General features: G+C 42.3%; 1 protein-coding gene across 1 annotated transcript in view; it reads left to right on the top strand.

Annotated features, from left to right (window-relative positions):
* The window catches only part of LIMCH1 (LIM and calponin homology domains 1), a 366,814-nt gene extending 359,010 nt beyond the window's left edge, over nt 1-7,804 (top strand). The window contains exon 34 of the mRNA XM_069744541.1: nt 4,332-7,804. Coding sequence (XP_069600642.1) covers nt 4,332-4,357 — 26 coding nt within the window. The 3' untranslated portion in view covers nt 4,358-7,804. The remainder of the gene's footprint in view (nt 1-4,331) is intronic.
* Nucleotides 7,805-20,869: the final 13,065 nt, after the last annotated feature.

Here is a 20,869-nt window from a genome sequence, read left to right as displayed (position 1 = left end):
TACTCACCGTAAAATCTGTTTCTCTATAGTCCTCATTACAGGACACAGCACCCACCCATAGTTGCACGGTTGGGCCTGCATTTATGTTGTTTTCTTCTCTCAGGGTCTAATTGAAGTCTTTTTTTTTTCCAAATTTTTTAATGTGTTGGTTTTTTTTTGATTCTCCTACTGATTTCTCAGTAAACTGAAGAAGCCTGAGGCTAGCAGGCGAGATATAGTCTGCTGGGGCGGAGCCAATTTTCATTTAGAATATAATAATATAACACCAAAAACCTGCCTTCACACAAGGTCAGTAAAAAAGAAATAATTTTATTAACCAAACAATAAATACAATATATATATAAAATACAGTGGGAATACACCAAAGCACAGGAATAGGCGGGCAACCCAGGTATGAACCCCAAAAGTAGTGGTATCATACAAATAACAACCAAACCATATTAACGCAGGTAATCATTGTGCAAGTGACCATGTACAAAACATGCAGAAAATAGATAAGGTAATAATAAATACTGATAATATAAAGTAATACAAAAGTAATGATATAATTACCAAATGGGGCACTCCTGGGGGACCTACCAACACCTGACGCGCGTTTCGCACCGAAATGCTTCGTCTGGGGGTGGTTGGGTACTGGCCATAGTTTGTATATATATATTAAGGATCCAATAGGGAAAGAGCTAGCAATAAATTAACTGATGTAAAAGTCCTGTGTATGCCTGCGCAGGTGAGAGTGACGGCGATAAGATGGAACACTCATGATTAAAATGTAAACCGACCTTAGTAACTGCCATGAACCACGTGCACCAGCCAGCGGTCGCCATGACCGCGTTGTAACAACATCTCGGGCAGTAACCGGAACTACCATCACCGCCTAGCACTGACGTCACATCCGGTGCGTCGCAACATGTCACCATGGCAACCGCCACCAGAGAGACAGCGCGCTCCACACGCCTCATCATAACACACCCACAACTGGGATAGAAACAAATATCAATCACCGCAGGAGAGACGCGCATCTGCCAACAGAAAACGACCATGCTGTGGGAACATACCACACAATACAGCGCCGCCCTCCACTGACATTACATCCGGTGCCTCATACCACCATGGTAACCACCATAAACACAGCGCAGGACGCACACCATATGCCCACACATAAATACAAGACCAATATGGGAATGAGAATACAAGTAAAAAACCGGTGATGGATAATAATAAGTGAGAAGTGAAATATGTGCGCAGTGAGTAAATAAGAAGGATAACAACACTGGAGGGAAAAAATATAATATGGGATATGGCTACAATCGGTGGTTTTTTACACTGTGTTTTTTGTGCTGGTGTCCATGTGCATCACATGCTTTCACATTTTTATGTATGCTGCTTTTTAATGGTTGCATGTATATTTCAATATTTCACTATTTATGATATTTGTACATGTGGTATTTGGACTGTGTTCACATGTCTTTTATATATCTCATCAGTCCTTTTTTATTACATAATGGCATTCTTGCTGTATATATATGTATGTTCTTTATATATGTTATGTATGCATTGTTATCTGTTAATTATATTTTTTCCCTCCAGTGTTGTTATCCTTCTTATTTACTCACTGCGCACATATTTCACTTCTCACTTATTATCCATCACCGGTTTTTTACTTGTATTCTCATTCCCATATTGGTCTTGTATTTATGTGTGGGCATATGGTGTGCGTCCTGCGCTGTGTTTATGGTGGTTACCATGGTGGTATGAGGCACCAGATGTAATGTCAGTGGAGGGCGGCGCTGTATTGTGTGGTATGTTCCCACAGCATGGTCGTTTTCTGTTGGCTGATGCGCGTCTCTCCTGCGGTGATTGATATTTGTTTCTATCCCAGTTGTGGGTGTGTTATGATGAGGCGTGTGGAGCGCGCTGTCTCTCTGGTGGCGGTTGCCATGGTGACATGTTGCGACGCACCGGATGTGATGTCAGTGCTAGGCGGTGATGGTAGTTCCGGTTACTGCCCGAGATGTTGTTACAACGCGGTCATGGCGACCGCTGGCTGGTGCACGTGGTTCATGGCAGTTACTAAGGTCGGTTTACATTTTAATCATGAGTGTTCCATCTTATCGCCATCACTCTCACCTGCGCAGGCATACTCAGGACTTTTACATCAGTTAATTTATTGCTAGCTCTTTCCCTATTGGATCCTTAATATATATATACAAACTATGGCCAGTACCCAACCACCCCCAGATGAAGCATTTCGGTGCGAAACGCGCGTCGGGTGTTGGTGGGTCCCCCAGGAGTGCCCCATTTGGTAATTATATCATTACTTTTGTATTACTTTATATTATCAGTATTTATTATTACCTTATCTATTTTCTGCGTGTTTTGTACATGGTCACTTGCACAATGATTACCTGCGTTAATATGGTTTGGTTGTTATTTGTATGATACCACTACTTTTGGGGTTCATACCTGGGTTGCCCGCCTATTCCTGTGCTTTGGTGTATTCCCACTGTATTTTATATATATATTTTATTGTTTGGTTAATAAAATTATTTCTTTTTTACTGACCTTGTGTGAAGGCAGGTTTTTGGTGTTATAGTTATTTTCCTTCATGGTCTTTCTTTGGTGGATTTATTTTTGGTGTTGTAGAATATAATAATAGTATAAGCATCCAGGTGGCAGCAGACTATTCCATGGTTCTCTGTGTCCCCCAATGAAGACTATTGCGAAACAGATATTATGGTGAGTACCCAAAATATTGATATCCCGTACATGACCTTAAAAATGTAGGACAGACATTGTGTTGCTCTGTAGTCAGGAAGCCTGATTGCACAATGGAATAAAGCTATTGCCACACCAGCCAGTTGTTTCATACTTGACCAGTGCAAAGGATTTGACTGCATCACAGACTCTCTGCTCAGCGGGGGGGTTGTTGAGCAAATGGAAGGAAGAGATTGTAAGTTCTTCTTTCCATGGCCCTGATTCACAATGCATAGCAAAGCCATTCTTCTATGGTTGAAATTAGGGTGTCAAGTGGCATTTAATGGGAATCTGCCAGCAGGGTTTTGCTATGTAATCTGGAGACATCAGGAGATAGAGGCTGAAACACAGAATTCAGGGACTTATCACTTGTCAAAGCGTGTGCTGTTGTTAACTAACTATGAATAATTTATCACTAAGAGATTAACACTAGTCTGGTAACGCCCTCCCCCTTTGTCCTGGTGTGGGTGGAGTTAGCTTTCTCAGCTCTGATTCATTCTAAAGTTTAAAGCTCTGATTGTGTCAGAATGGCTGTACCCAGTGAGCTAAGTGATACATTGTTGGATTCAGCTTCTCTTTGCCAACATCAGGCTGCTCTCGGATGTGTTAGCAAAAACCTGCTGACAGATTCCCTTTAAATGTCCCAATTGTGATACACTATCATTCTGGTGCCCAATGACCTGAAGGCCCTCATCTCCACCTATGTCTGGGCTTCACAGGAGATTGGTAATTTTCCTATGTAATTCAGCAGTATTGCATTGTATAGAACAAACGATCAGACGGACAAAAAAAATGGAGCACAAGTTAAATGGAAAACGTTTAACAATTTTTTTTAAATTTAAAAGTTAATCATCCCTGTTTTCCCAGTATCATCATGTCTGAAAAAGCTTGATCTATCAAATATACATTTATTTAAAGCATCCATTAACTGCTAAGTGGAAAAAAGACCTTGAAGTGACAAAATTGCCATTTCAAAAAACATCTTATGTTCCAAAATGGTACCAATAAAAATGACAGTATGTCATGCAGAAAACAGGTCCTCACACTGGTGAATCGAGAAAAAAATAAGACCGTTCCAGGTTTCAGAAACATACCAATCGTTTGACAATAATTCTGATTTTTTTAAAATCACTCTTACTTTGTTAGTGCCTAATAATACTGACCTGAAGAATCATGTTGTCAGATCATTTTTACTGCACTATAAACACCATAAGAACAAAAACAAAAGGGCGGTGGTGAAATGCGTGTTTTTGCATTTTTTTTCCCACCATTTCATCACCTTACTAGTAGTTTTGAATGATACCTTTTATTTTTCTATGGTTTTTCATTAAGTTATAACTCCTTCCACAAAAAAGCCCTCATGATAACCACAGAAAAAATAAAGATATGACTCTTGGAAGAAGTGAGGGACAAAAAGAAAAACCGCCTGGTCTTGAAGGGGTTAGGAATGTCTGTTACAATTGCATGAATCCTATGTTGCAGGCCTACTTTAATGTTCTACAATCTTTAATTGTAAGGTAGACAAGCGTACAAATGCTTTAGAGGAAGTTTGTAACGAATTACCTGATTTCTTCCAGCGGCGGGTCACCCTACTCCATTGTGATTCCAGCATTCGCCATGAAGACCTTCCTTATAGAAGAGCGTACACTCTCCCACGAAGGCGGACTTCAGACAATCACTTTTACCTGCAGAGATCCTGACACTCGTCTCGTGTCGAGATCGGAGAACTGTGTGTGGTGCTTGCTAGTTTACTACGTGATTTGCTTAACATTTGCAGACGTTCATTTGCGAGACAAATCCAGTAGATTCCTACCTAACAAACACCACCGGAGAGATTTGTGAATTTGCCAAGAAGAGATCCGTCAGACCTTGGTTTACAAGTACCCCACACACACTGGTGTGGGAAGGCTTTGATAAGTGACATGCCCCCGAGGTGCCTCACCCTTAATTCTGGTGCAGGTGAATGTATATCTACGCATTGGGCTACATCCTATGTATCCAGACACCTCCATACTTCTCGTAATGATTGTGGGGTGACCAGCCAGAGACGCCGCTTAGACCTGTGAGGTCCTGCTTACTGGTGTCCTATGGTTTACACCTACATTAAAATGGGGCATAAGTGTTAGCTTTCTACTAGTGTACATTGATGACGCCGTAAGTCTTACAAGCAAGCAAATTGTATCTTGAGTCTCTCGATGCAATCCTTCCAGCATATAAACACAAAAGTGATGTATCTGTGTGCAGCTCTGCAGACAGGCGACGGATGAGAATGTCCTTGGGTGTAGACTTTCCAGCACAATGAAAGTACTTTACTACTTACTTAGTTCTGTATATTAACACTACTCATAGAATGTAATCACCATTGTGTTGAATGCAAACACCAGTGTGAATGATGCCTTATTTTCTACGCATACCACTGAATTTTAGGCAGGAGTTCTCATTTACATATAGGGTAATCTGAGGCTATTCAGCTGCATGGGTGACACTAGATGGCGCTATCACACTGAAGATAGGGCAAGCGGCCGCTGGCGCCGTGACCACGATTAGTCTGATAATACAGTTTGCGTTTACACGGAGTGTTGGGTTTGGCCGAACGATAACTGTCTTACATCTGTAGTGATATTTACTGACAAGACTGCCACTAATGGCGCTTGTACTGGACAGTCCTGGTCTCTTCATTAACGTGCACTATGAATGATAAGAGTGAATCCCGATGAGATGGGACATTTATTATAGCTGGCTCGATTTCCAAAAAGTTCAAGTGAACCTTTACTACATGGATAAAGGAGACAGAACCATTTTTTTGGGGGGTTGTCAGGTGGGTTATTTTTTTGGGGAGGATTTTTTGTATTCCGGATTTCCAATGTCTGGTATCCTGAGATTTGCAGAATCTCGAATTCTAAAGGAAATGGCATATTATTAAAGGCTTGGGAATGATGTTGGACTCCTGAGTGGGTTTGGGAACACAGAAGACGGGGGAGGTTCTTGCAAGTTGCGCTCTGTGGTGTAGTGAAACCTATAGACCCAAGTGGTTATTGGATATCCCTCCTTGAACATAATGGAGCCCTATCATGTGTAATAGATGGAGTCACGTCTAAATTTCCAGAATAGGGTGCACATCTGCCGTTACACGAGCAATAATATGTCTTCTCGAGCCGGTAGCCACTATTTATTTTAGCGCCAGCACTGACTTATTTTGCTTGTGTTCGGTTGATACATCTGCAGCACTTGCTCTATATTGCAGCATACAAAAGGTGCCTTAAATTGCAAAACTGTTGCATGTTCCTGCAGGTGCGACAGATGCAATAAAGCTACAATATTAAGGAAGGCGAGGGAGACAGATTGGGGGTCTTAGTGTCACTCTGGAAGAAGTCTTGGTTGGAGCTGTAGCTTAAAATGTAAAAAAAAAAAATTTGTTTTTTGGCGTTTGTTTTTACTTTTTTTTTCTGATGTGTTGTGCATGAATCCGGTTTTCCATAACTGATGTTTACACTTTGCATGGCGTCTGTGAACTTAATACCAGATTCTTGCATCGTACAAGGCTCGCCCAATATAACCCTTGTTTTATAACCAGGATTCGGTTCCATGTTGGCGCTATAGTTAATGCTATATGATTTCTACTTCGTAGTAACCAGGAGAGGATTTATTTATCTGCATTACAATACATGGTGCAGTATGTACAGAAGAGCAGAACCTCCATGCTTTAATAAACCGGTCACCAGCATTTTGCTTTCTATAGTCCGCTACCTTGATAAGGTGGGGTGCACATCACTGCCTCTTTTTGGATGAATGGCTACACTCACAACTCCAAAATTCACTTGTGACTGAGGTTAGCTCCATGGAATAATCTTAAAGGGAATCTGTCAGCAGGTTTTTGTTATGTAAGCTAAAGACAGCATGCTGTAGGGGTTAAAACACAGATTTCAGCAAGGTGTCTCTTATCAAGCTCCTTGGTTTTGTTTGCTTACAATTATTGTTTTAGCACTAGGAGCTTATCATTAATCTGCCCCAGCCTCCAGGTCAGACACGCCCCCCTCCTGCGATAGGCAGCTCACTGTCTATGGACATTGTATATACAGAGCCTGGTGTGGGCGGGGTTATCTTTCTCATCTCTGCTTCATTGCTAAATCTAAACATTCTGGATTGTGTCAGAGCGGCTGCACCCAGTAATCTAAGTGATACATCATTGGATTCAGCTTCTCTTTGCCTACATCAGGCTGCTGCTGACAGATTCCCTATAATGCTCCAGGAAGCCTCAATATACAGTTTTCTTTTCGGTGTCTAATAACTGTAGAGCTGAATTAGGTCTCTGGGACATGGAGCTAACAAGGCAGTGCAGTATTACATAGCCAAAAAAAATCTATTTTTTAACCCTGCACCTCTATTTTGTAAGTGAAGGAAAGAAAATCTCTAAAACAAGTCTCAGTGTCCTATTAGATATCATGCAGTCATGCCTGAATTTTGTGGTTGTTGGTGGAGTTGAGCTTTGGGACAGATTCAATTGTCGTATTTCCAGCATCCCCAGAATTTTCTATAAGCAGTCATTTACCGTCAGGCGTACCAAATACGGGGCTAGTGTGTGATTGCATTGTATATTTTGCTAACAGTGTATTGGTGTGAAATCTGCTGCTGATCCTTGTGGCAGCGATATCAAATCTTTTCATTCTCTGTACTTCTGGTGTTGCTGAGTACTAATTTTGTCAGTACTATTGGAAATGTATTTTTGGTGTTATTTTATTTTTTTGTAATATTTACCAACACGCTGACGAATTACTAGAACAGGCCTGCGCTTACTACAACATAATGCGCCACACTTAGAGTCCAGAGAACCAGGAACGTCAGCTACTGCTGTGTGTGTTAATTCTGTCTATTGTGACGTTATACTGGTTTGGTGCATATTGCCTTAACGGAGGAACAATGTCGTGTCGCGTTCCTAAGTCCTATCTGGTTCGTATAACTCTAGAGTTCAGAAAATAGGTGAAGGAAAAAAAAAAGACCTGCATCAGCTTTTATAGTACATGTATGTTTCTAAATAAAACATTTGACAACACGTCAGACTCCGGCTCTTATGTTTCCTTTGTGTTAATATCTAGAATATTAATATCGTATACAGCAATGCTGTACGGATGACCATGATACAGAAAAATATATAAAAAATACTGCCAGCCAATGTTTCACCATCCAAAATTAATAGTTAAAATTTCACTTTTTAATTGATAATAATCAAATGAGTATTTTATGATAATCAAATGGTTAAAACTAAGGTTCCACCAATCAATAGTAGAAAGATTAGACTTTTCTACTCTTGGTTGGTGGACCCTTATTTTTAACTATTTCACAGCATATAAAATACCGGTTTTATTATCCATTAAAAGTGAAGTTTTATCTATTAACAAATTTGCATTGTGAAAGTTTTGATATCTGTGCCTTATGGAGGACAATATATTATCATTTTTTATTTTTTTTTAGCATATCAACATTTTTGGGTCCAATAATATGTAATTTATTTTCAAAGTTATAGCCCAATAGTACTTCAAGCGGTTTACACTTTGGCGACCAAATCTTTCAATGTACACCACTAAATTTTAAACCATATATTCTAAAGGTGAATCTTTTTTTTCTTTAATTAAAGGGGTTGTCTCATCAAAAATAAGTCTGTAGTCACTGTGTGTCACGCACAGTATAGGAAAGACTAAGTTCAACAAGAAGGAATGAGGGGAAGGGAGCCCAACATTAGGGAAGGGGGGAGTGGAGACCCTTAGGCAGATCTAAAGCCACCCTGTCTGCCCTAAGCGTCCCTATATAGGTTCTGCACCTATCGCTGAGCAGGAACCTAATCCCTGCCTGATCCTGGCGATAGGCCCTTCTTAGTGAAGGACGGGATACCATTAGTCAATCCCCACTACCACTTAAGATAGCTGGGGCATACAAACAAGGAGAACACATCTTGAGAAGACTCAGAGATGTAACACAGACGTCTTCCAGCAACAGGAAGATAGCCGACTGCTATCTCCAAGCCTCAACGGGGGGAAATGGAAATCTCACCGGCAACTCCCAGCAGCAGGCTGGGATACTATAAACACCCTAGTCCAGGTGTGTCAGTTAGCCCAAGAAAGGTTGGCACTGTGTCAAAGAGTCAGAAGGGTTAAGAAGGTGTCTGCAAAGCCAAACGCAGAGACCTTCTGCAGCTATGTGCAGTGCACCTGTCTGCAGCTTCTGACATACCCGTGACACTGTGTGACTGCAGACTTAAGAATACCCCCAGCACACACACTGTGCACTGCCAGGATTCATTGGTCTCTGAGCTGGGACCGGCAAGTACGTATGCAATATATATATAGTCCTGCTAAATAGATGAAAGGGTGGCATTCATTGTCAAGTAAGAAAACTCTTCTTTATTAGACAAGTTTAAAACATGGATGCATGGTAGCGGGATACCTCTGGGATGACAGCCGTTTTGTATCCCAACTGAGGCTTCCAACAGGTCCAGTTATATACAGGGTGGGCCATGTATATGGATACATCTAAATAAAATGGGAATGGTTGGTGATATCAACTTCCTGTTTGTGGCTCATTATTATATGGGAGGGGGAAAACTTTTCAAGATGTTACCATCCACCTCTCGTGTCTCCCCTTTTCCTCATAGTCTGTAAGCTTACGAGCAGGGCCCTCATTCCTCCTGGTATCTGTTTTGAACTGTATTTCTGTTATGCTGTAATGTCTATTGTCTGTACAAGTCCCCTCTATAATTTGTAAAGCGCTGCGGAATATGTTGGCGCTATATAAATAAAAATTATTATTATTATTATAAGATGGGTGGTGGCCATTTTGAAGTCAGACATTTTGGATCCAACTTTATTTTTTCCAATGGGAAGCGGGTCATGGGACACATCAAACTTATTGAGAATTTCACAAGAAAAACAATGGTGTGCTTGGTTTTAACTTACCTTTCTTCTTTTATGAGTTATTTACAAGTTTCTCTGTTTACAGCCATTGACATGTCGCAGAGGTTAACACGTGAGGAGCAGATAGAAATTATGTTGATCTCTGGTGAACGCAGTACCCGGGTCATTGCAGCAGATTTCGGTGCAAGACACCCTACGCAAGAAAACTGTCACCATTCCCATTTTATTTAGGTGTCACCACCCATCTTGAAATGTTTTCTCCCTCCCATATACTAATGTGCCACAAACAGGAAGTTGATATCACCAACCATTCCCATTTTATTTAGGTGTATCCATATACATGGCCCACCCTGTACATACTCCCGGCCAGATCCCGACTAGTGGGTTCGGCCTCTCTTGATACATGTGTATAGAGCGAGGCTGCACCCACTAGACGGGCGGTGGCAGGGAGTATGTGGCTCTGGCTCAGAAACTGGCAACACCTGGCAGTGCAAAGTGTGTGCGCTGGATGGGTTTAGAAGTCTGCACTCGCACAGAGTGACTGCAGACTTAACAATTTGGTTGTCCACATTTGGGGACTATTATTTTTTTTCAACTTAAGTTTGGGTATTTGAGGCTAAAAATAATTTTTGCAATTTGATTTCATTAATAATGTTGCACCAATTTGCCATTAATGTTTTTTGCCCCTGCATATTAAACTTTGATGTTGCCTGTGGTCATATTTAAGCTGAGAGTAGGTAATCAAAAGAGAGAGGGCCCGATTCATTAATTACCCAAAAATGTTAAGCGGTACTGGAGCAGCACTTCTGACATATGTTATGCTGGCATGTTTACTGAATTTGATGGGCGGGTATAGCCATACCCATTTCGGCTCATACCCAGCTCTGCCCATTTTGGTACAGCTGTAGACTGATGAAACCCCCCTGGGCGCTGTGGGGATTCACTAGTTTCTGGCCTGGGACTGGGGGATATGTGTACATTATACATACTCCCAGCCAGTGGGCATGGCCTTGCTTCAATACGTTTGTATGGAGCGATGCCACGCCCACTAGACAGGCCCTGGCAGAGGGAGTATTTATAAGGCCGGTTTCACACGTCAGTGGCTCCAGTACGTGAGGTGACAGTTTCCTCACGTACCGGAGCCACTAACACATGTACACACATTAAAATCAATGCATCTGTGCAGATGTCATTGATTTTTTTGTGGACCGTGTCTCCGTGTGCCAAACACGGAGACATGTCAGTGTTCGTGGGAGCGCACGGATTACACGGACCCATTAAAGTCAATGGGTCCGTGTAAAACACGTACCGCTGTGCAGTCCGTTTGCCGTGCAGGAGACAATGCTACATTAAGCGCTGTCCCCCCCACCCAGATCCAGGTCCCCAACCCCTGTGTGCCCCCCCCCCCCGCGCTGTAAAGTTTAGCGCTGTCCCCTGCATCGTGCTGAAGCCCCATTCATATCTTCCCTGCAGCAGCGTTTGCTGTAGAGAAGATATGAATAATAGTGTGTAAAATCCAGATCCAGGTCCCCACCCCCCTCCCACCGCCTGTGCGCCCCACCCCCCCGCTGTGATTAAAATACTCACCCAGCTCCCGGCTCCATCGCTGCTTCCTGTCCCGGCCAGGACAGGAAGCAGCGAGGGAGCTGGGTGAGTATTTTAATCACAGCGGGGGGGGTGGGGCGCACAGGCGGTGGGAGGGGGGTGGGGACCTGGATCTGGATTTTACACACTATTATTCATATCTTCTCTACAGCAAACGCTGCTGCAGGGAAGATATGAATGGGGCTTCAGCACGATGCAGGGGACAGCGCTAAACTTTAGCGCTGTCTCCGGCACGGTGCGTGTGGTACCCAGTGGGCACACGGGCGGCACACATGTGCCACACTGATGTGCCACAGAAACGCACCGGCACACGGACACAGATAATTGCGGTACCGATTTTTCGGGTACCGGAATTATCTGGACATGTGAGACTGGCCTAACACCTACATACCCTTGCCTGTCTCAGTCATAAACCAGCAAATCCCCGCAGTGCCCAGTGCATGTGCTGGGGGGGATTCATAATTTTGCAGACACCGAGAGACTGACTACAGGCTTATTGATTTGGTCCGGACAACCCCTTTAATGAAGAAGAAAAAATTGTCCACAAAGATAGACTTCCTCTGAGAGTATTGGTAGCCAGGATATAGAATTGGCCTTCAAAATCTGATCATCGGGAGGCCAATTCTGAGCAGCCTCTTGAGAGATTGAAGCTTCAGTGCTCCATCAACAGCCATGGCCCCATTAGTGTTCGCCAGGCACAGCGAGGCACCATTATGTTGTGGCTGCCTGTACTTGGCACTGGAGGTCCATTCAGATGGACGGCCAAAGATCAAACCTTATATACTACAGATAATCTGACTATCCTAAATATCATCCTAAAAAAGCTCTAAGGGTAGTTGCACATAGCCATTTTCTCTCCATTCAATGATCAGTTTTCCTTGGAGGTGGAGAGAAAAAAATTAAGTTTCTCAATCTTCTCTATTCTGTCAATTTATGAAAATCAGATTGCTCTCGAGTCATTTGAGTTTTTCGCAGACCCATAGACTTGCATTGCCAATTTTTATCCACCATTTGGATCAAAATTAGACATGATAGAATATCATGGGTATGAGTGCTATCTGTGAAAACCATGGATATCACTTGTCCGATAGTGTCGTGTGAAAGAGCCCTTAGAGTAGCGCTATCCAGAGTTTCACAAGGCTGTAAATCCAGTTTCCATGAATCTGAATCTGTTTTATTGTGCTTCAGCTGATAATAACTGATGTCAAAACGGCATTATTTGTCATCAGGCTTTTTCACCAGTGTCTGTTACAAAACTGCGCAGGATTGAAAATTCCAACATGGAGGACTTTCTGATCTAGAGTAACAATGGATGTGAACTATCCCATAACATACTATGGGATCCATTCTCACATCAGTTTCCCTCCAGTGTATCACTTCCGTGCTGGAGGGGGAAAAATAGGTTGGATGGGAATGAGGCCTAAAAAAAGCATTGAATGGCGCACGCCACAGATTTGCATCTATATTAAGAGTCTATATAATGAAAGTTCAATTTGGAGAAATCTCCCTAATGTTTCTTAGACTTTGTTATTTGCAGACATTTTATCACAAAATATCCAAGTACAGTGCTTCCAGGACCTTCTTCCACAATGTTGTCAAAACAGAACAATTATGAGGTCCAGAAGTAGAATTGTGGGAAAATGGGCCGAGTGCTATCCTCACATACAATATTCTCCCTGAGGACAAATACCCAATTATTCCTCCTAAATACTAACATAGTACAATCCAGGTTCCAAAAGTCCCACTGATGGCACCGATTGGTCAATATATGCAAGGACATGCTCTTCGGACCAGACGAATTGTAGCCCTGGTTTCAATGTATTTGTATATTTCTAGGAAGAATAACAGAAGAACGATACCATGCAGAATTCTAAAAAATGAGGATCCAGAATTGTTAATTTTTGGGACATAAAAGGAGAGCCGACAGCTCCTCTTCTACTGGCAGCAAGGCGTAGACTCCAGTTGTTATGTATTTTTCCACGCTGGCCCACTAATCAGCGTTAATAAATCTGTTTCCCCGCAGAAATGCTTACTCAGGACATTCGGTGAGGTTATCACTAAAGGCTTTGTGGTGACAGCTTGCATTAAATTAATGACAAATACTTTTACTTTAGGATTACACATGTTTTTGCTTTTAATGCAAGAACTAAATTGAAATCCCAAACAGGTGATTACTACATTTTGGCTTCTTCAGCGAAACAGCCATTAAGGACATTGTGATGGTCCATACTTCCAGCAGGCATTTGGCTCAGGCTTTCAGGAACATGGACTAAGTTTTAATTAGATTTCCAAGAGATGATGGATGTTGTTCTTTTATGCAAGAATATGTGCTACATTAACAAGACTATCTGTTTGATTTCCATCTGCAGCCACACAAAGGCCCAGCTCTGCTAATATCCAGACCTGAAGCATTACGATATTCAATCCAATCCTTTCTTGTTTCATTTTTTTTTCTCAATTTTAAATGATACCAGTAACGGTATTTTACAATGACTTTGGGAGAACACAAATCTGACTTTTTCCTGCACAAAAATAAAATCACATGTAAGACATGAAGGTCCACATCTTTGCATTGTTCCACCTTCAATGCAAATCTATGACTACCAACAGTTGTTTTATGAGATTTCTGGTCTTAAATACATTTTGTGAACCTTAAAGTAGTGGTCCGAAATACAAATTAATTTCCCTTCTGAATCTTTTTCATTCCATAATCTAATCTATTTTCTAATATACTGCAATTAATCCTTCCCTAACTACACTATCTAACCGTTTTTTTACAACTTCCTTTTTGATGATGCTTCATTTGAGAATCCCCAGCATCATCAGGCGGTGACCTCAGCCTCTGCGCTCTCCCTGAAATGAAACGTGATTGAAGACTTTCATTTCAGGGGCTGGGTTAGTCCCTGATCTGTCATTGAGTGATGTGCACAATGACAGTGCGCTCTCTCACTCGTTCAGATCAGCAGTAACAAGCTGGCAACAGAGCGCACTGTTGGTGAGCATAGTCAGAATAGCTGACGTACAGAGGTCAGCGCCGCCCCTGCAAGTGCAGGAGTGACACTGGTCTCTGAAAGCTAGATATCAGTCTTATGATGCGCACTAGCCACAGACTCTGCCTCATGATGATGGTTTGTTTGACTATCCCATCAGGCACTGGGATTCGCAAATGAAGCATCATTAACCCCTTTCTGACCTTGGACAGAATAGTACGTCCGAGGTCAGATCCCCTGCTTTGATGTGGGCTCTGGCGGTGAGCCCATATCAAAGCCGGGACATGTCACTGTTTTGTACAGCTGACATGTGCCTGCAATAGCGGCGAGTGGAATCTCGATCCACCCACTGCTATTAACTAGCTAAATGCCGCTGACAGAGGCGTTTAGCTAGCGCTTCCTGCCATCGGGCTAGAAATGAGCGCATCGTTGACCCCCGTCACGTGATCGGGGGTCAGCGATGCCTTGGCATGACAACCAGAGGTCTGTTGAAGACCTTTATGGTTGTTGATGTCGGATTGCTGTGAGTGCCACCCTGTGGTCGGCGCTCATAGCAATGCTGTAATTTAGCTACATAGGGGCGATCTGAGCATCGCTCCTATGTAGCAGAGCCGATCAGGCTATGCCTGCTTTTAGCCTCCCATAGAGGCTATTAAAGCATGGCAAAAGTAAAAAAAAAAAAAAAAGTTTTAAATATGAAAAAAAATGTAAAAAAATAAGTTTAAATCACCCCCTTTTTGCCCGATTCAAAATAAAACAATAAAAAAAATCAAATCTACACTTATTTGGTATCGCCGCATTCAGAATCGCTCAATCTATCAAAAAAAAAAAAAATTAACCTGACCGCTAAACGTTGCAGCGAGAAAAAAATTAGAAACCCCAGAATTACTTTTTTGGGCCATCGCGATACTGAATTAAAATGTAATATCGGGCAATCAAAAGAACGTATCTGCACCAAAATGGTATCATTAAAAATGTCAGCTCGGCGTGCAAAAAATAAGCCCTCACTCAACCTGAGATCACGAAAATTGGAGACGCTACGGGTATCAGAAAATTGTTTGGTTTTTTTTAGCAAAGTTTGGATTTTTTTTCCACATAGATAAAAATAACCTACACAAGTTTGGTGTCTATGAACTCGTACTGACCTGGAGAATCACAGGGGCAGGTCAGTTTTAGCATTTAGTGAACATAGCAAAAAAGCCAATCAAAAAACAAGTGCGGTATTGCACTTTTTTTGCAATTTCACCGCACTTGGAATTTTTTCCCCGTTTTCTAGTACATGACATGGTAAAGCCAATGATGTTGTTCAAAAGTACAACTTGTCCCACAAAAAATAAGCCCTCACATTGCCATATTGATGGAAAAATAAAAAAGTTATGGCTCTGGGAAGGAGGAAAGCGAAAATCGAAAATCCAAAACACAAAAATGCTGGGGTCATGAAGGGGTTAAAAAGGAAGTTATAAAAAAAAAATGTAGTGTAATTAGGGAAAGATAGAGAATTTTTAACTAAAGTATATTAGAAAATAGATGACATGATAGGCATTAAAGCATAGGGATTTAGGCTGAAAATGGATTTATATTTTGGACCACCCATTTAAAGAATGTCAGATGTGACCAGCTCTTGCTCTTATTTTATTCCCGCTGCTCCAGAGTATTCCAGATTTTTTTCTAGCCATCATACGGTTCCAGAGATATGGGCCTTTTTATTTAGAGCTATCTTTTATACTAATACTGTGGGGGCGGAGCTCACAGGGTAATTATGCAGAGCAGCCTAAAGACACGCCCCAGAGAATCCTGTAAAGTACCAAATGCCCGTTTGGTAAAGACTATAACAAATGGAACTAAATAAAAAGACCCATATCTCTAGAACCTTATGACCAGTTTAAAAAAAAAACAACAGAAAACTCACATGAGCCGCGGGAATAAAATAGGAACAGAACTTGACCACTTTTGACCTGGTTAGAGGTTCCTCTTTAAATTTATCCTAAATCATAATTTGCATTTTTTTGTCACTTTCTATTTCCTTTGTCTTGTAGTACTTGTTGGTGCTTTTATGCGCCAAATTCTCCATAATGTTGACACACAGGGTTCATGAATGGTGTGCAAAATAAAAAAGGCTGTTTATTTTTGTGACCTGTTTTGCGACTGTTTAGAGCATAAAGTCACATGTTTTCTCATTTGGTGCAAAGTTTGTGGCAAAATATCTGACATACATAAAATCATTCCAGGGTGACACTCGAGTACATTTGTGCCAAATTTATCGACTTTTTAAAAAGCAAAATTGATGAATCACCTGAAAACATCTGGAAACCCCAAACCTCGCCCACACTGGCAAACAAAAATATACAGGCGAACATAAATAAAAGGTGAAAATTAAAAGAAAAATTGGTACAAAGGAAAATAAGTTGAAAAGCATCAAAAAAATATACAAAAAAGTCAAAACTGCAAATGTAATAAAAATATATCAAATGGCACGTAAAAGTATATGCTTAAAGCAGATTTGCCAACAGATTTCACTTCCAACTACTTACATCAAAGAGATCTCTCTGGTGCAGCAGGTGTACTTACTGTGAAAATCTGTCAGAATCGTTGCATAATCTTTCAGGAAAGTTTAACTCCATCTCCTACCACCTACTCTGATGTACAACTCTTCAGTGTCTCTCCTGCTGCTGAGATCTCACACTGCTCAGTACAAGCTGCAGCAGTCACTCAGCCTGGGTCGGCGAAGACTGAATACACTTGGGCCCAGATCCATCATTGATGAGGGGATGTGTTGGATTCAGAGGTGCCTGATTCATTAACCCCTTTACCCCCAAGGGTGGTTTGCACGTCAATGACCAGGCCAATTTTTACAATTCTGACCACTGTCCCTTTATGAGGCTATAACTCCGAAACGCTTCAACGGATCATAGCGATTCTGAGATTGTTTTCTTGTAACATATTGTACTTCATGATAGTGCTAAAATTTCTTCGATATAACTTGCGTTTATTTGTGAAAAAAACGGAAATTTGGCGAAAATTTTGAAAATTTCACAATTTTCCAACTTTGAATTTTTATTCTGTTAAACCAGAGAGTTATGTGACACAATATAGTTAATAAATAACATTTCCCACATGTCTACTTTACATCAGCACAATTTTTGAAACAAACTTTTTTTTTTCAAGGAAGTTATAAGGGCTAAAATTTGACCAGCAATTTCTCATTTTTACAACCAAATTTACAAAACCATTTTTTTTAGGGACCACCTCACATTTGAAGTCATTTTGAGGGGTCTATATGGCAGAAAATACCCAAAAGCGACACCATTCTAAAAACTGCACCCTTCAAGGTGCTCAAAACCACATTCAAGAAGTTCAGGTGATTCACAGCAGCAGAAGCAACATGGAAGGAAAAAATTAACATTTTACTTTTTAGTCACAAAAATGATCTTTCAGCAATAATCTTTTTAATTTCCCAAGGGTAAAAAGAGAAAATGGACCTCAAAAGTTGTTGTCCAATTTATCTTGAGTACGCTGATACCCCACATGTGAGGGGGAACCACTTTTTGGGCGCATGGCAGGGCTCAGAAGGAAAGGAGCGCCGTTTGACTTTTTCAAGCTAAATTTGGCTGGAATTGAGATCGGACGCCATGTCGCGTTTGGCGACCCCCTGATGTGCCTAAACAGTGGAAACCCCCCACAAATGACCCCATTTTGGAAACTAGACCCCCTAAGGAACTTATCTAGATGTGTCATGAGCACTTTTATCCCCCAAGTGCTTCACGAAAGTTTATAACGCCCGGGCGTGAAAAAAAAAATTCCTATTTTTTCCACAAACATGATCGTTTAGTCCCCAATTTTTTATTTTCTCAAGGGTAAAAGGAGAAATTGGACCCCAAAAGTTGTTGTCCAATTTGTCCTGAGTACGCTGATACCCCGTATGTGGGGGGGGACCACTGTTTGGGCGCATGGCAGGGCTCAGAAGGAAAGGAGCGTCGTTTGACTTTTTCAAGCTAAATTTGGCTGGAATTGAGATCAGACGCCATGTCGCGTTTGGAGAGCCCATGATGTGCCTAAACAGTGGAAACCCCCCACAAGTGACCCCATTTTGGAAACTAGACCCTCTAAGGAACTTATCTAGTTGTGTGGTGAGAATTTTGAACCCCCACGTGCTTCACTAAAGTTTATAATGCCCAGGCGTGAAAATAAAAAATCCTATTTTTTCCTACAAAAATGATATTTTAGTCCCCAATTTTAAATTTTCCCAAGGGTACCAGGAGAAATTGGACCCCAAAAGTTGTTGTCCAATTTGTCCTGAGTACGCTGATATCCCATATGTGGGGAGGAACTACTGTTTGGGCACACGTTGGGGCTCGAAAGGGAAGTAGTGACGTTTTGGAATGCAGACTTTGATGGAATGTTCTGCTGGCATCATGTTCCATTTGCAGAGCCCCTGATGTGACTAAACAGTAGAAACCCCCCACAAGTGACCCCATTTTGGAAACTGTACCCCCTAAGGAACTTATCTAGGTGTTTGGTGAGAATTTTGAACCCCCACGTGCTTCACTAAAGTTTATAATGCCCAGGCGTGAAAATAAAAAATCCTATTTTTTCCCACAAAAATGATATTTTAGTCCCCAATTTTTAATTTTCCCAAAGGTAACAGGAGAAATTGGACATCAAAAGTTGTTGTCCAAATTGTCCTGATTACGCTGGTACGCCATATGTGGGGAAAAAACTGTTTAGGCACACGTTGGGGCTCGAAAGGGAAGTTGTGACGTTTTGGAATGCAGAAATGGTCTGCGGTCGTCATGTTCCGTTTGCAGAGCCCCTGATGTGCCTAAACAGTAAAAAAAAAACCACAAGTGACATCATTTTGGAACCTAGACCCCCCCCCCCCCCAAGGAACTTATCTAGATGTGCCCCCTTTTTGGAACTAATGTACGCTTTCTTGGAAAGTAAATTAGTAGTGCATGGAGGTGTGGTACAATCTGAAGCAATCTTTCATACACAGGCCAGGTTTTTCGGGGCAGGTGTCGCATTGATAAATGGTGTCCTTGCGTATTCCCCTTTTGTAACACACTCGGCACCTTTTTTGCGGCTTACCTTTTCTGCCGGTTGGCGGGACCACCCCCGGAAAATGCTGGCCTGGTACGATACGAGCACCTTCAGTTCCGGAAGTACTGGGGCCCTCTCCTTCCGGAGTACCAAATATCAGGGCCTTAACCACTACCTCCTGGAACTGAAGGTACGACGTATCGGTGTGGCGTGCACATCGTAACAGCAGGAAAGCGTTGAGCATTGCCATTTGTACGATGTGGACGGCCAACTTTTTGTACCACACCTTGGCTTTTCTCAAAGCACTGTATGGTTGGAGGAGTTGATCAGAGAGATCAACCCCCCCCATGCTTTTGTTGTAGCCCAGTACACAGTCCGGTTTGCAGACCTGTGTAGAGGTACCCCATACAGTGCTGAGGGCTCTGCCATCACCATGTATGGTGGTCAAGAGAAGGACATCCCTCTTGTCCTTATACTTGACCACCAGCAGGTGGTCGCTACATTGGGCCTTGCTCTCACCTTTTCTGAGCATCTGCCGAAGTAGCGTCTTTGGGAGACCTCTCTGATTTTTGCGCACAGTACCGCAGGCTGCGGTACCTCGCGCAGAGAGGGATTTGTAGAGTGGGATGCTGGTATAAAAGTTATCAGTATAGAGGTGATAACCTTTATCCAGCAGTGGGTGCACCAAATCCCACACGATCTTCCCACTCACTCCCAGGACAGGAGGACACTCAGGGGGTTCAATCCTGCTGTCCTTCCCTTCATACACTCTAAACCTGTGGATGTACCCTGAGGCACTCTCACACAGCTTGTAGAGTTTGATTCCGTACCTGGCCCTTTTGTTGGGCAGGTATTGACGGAATCCGAGCCGCCCCTTAAAATGGACCAAGGACTCATCCACGCAGATGTCCCTTTTGGGCACGTACACTTCAGAAAACTTTTTGTTGAAGTGTTCGATGACCGGCCGAACTTTGAACAGACGGTCAAAGTTGGGGTCATCTCGTGCGGGACACTGTGCATTATCGGAATAATGCAGGAATTTATGGATGGCCTCAAAACGTCTCCGAACCATGGCCATTCGGAATACTGGAGTGTTATATAAAACATCTACACTCCAATATTGCCGCATTTCTGGCTTCTTCACGATCCCCATGTGGAGGACCAGGCCCCAAAACTGCATCATTTCAACTGCGTCTACAGGAGACCAGTTGGAAAATGATGTACCGGGGTTTTGCTCCAAAAATTGACGAGCATACAAATTAGTTTGCTCCACCATGAGGTTAATAAAATCCTCAGAGAAAAAGACTTTGAAAAAGTCTGTTTCTGTGAGGCCCGTGGTGTCAAACTTGATTCCTGATTCTGCCACAAAATCAGGAATCAGTGGCTCGTAATTTTCGGGGGGCGAGGTCCATGTGGGTTCCGCAGTGGGGAGCGCTGGTTCAGGAGTGGTGGGGGCTGCCTCATCTTCTGTCCTGGGGCGTCTGCGTGGTGGTTCCGCAGGACCCGAGGAGGAAGATGAGGAGGAAGAGGAGGAGGAGGAAGAGGATGAAGAATCAGAAAAGTAAAGAAAAGTGGGAT

Source organism: Ranitomeya imitator, chromosome 1 (assembly GCF_032444005.1).
Source record: "Ranitomeya imitator isolate aRanImi1 chromosome 1, aRanImi1.pri, whole genome shotgun sequence".
NCBI lineage: Eukaryota > Metazoa > Chordata > Amphibia > Anura > Dendrobatidae > Ranitomeya > Ranitomeya imitator.
The sequence above is the reverse complement of the archived record's forward strand: the minus strand, read 5'-3'. Positions and strand labels throughout refer to the sequence as shown.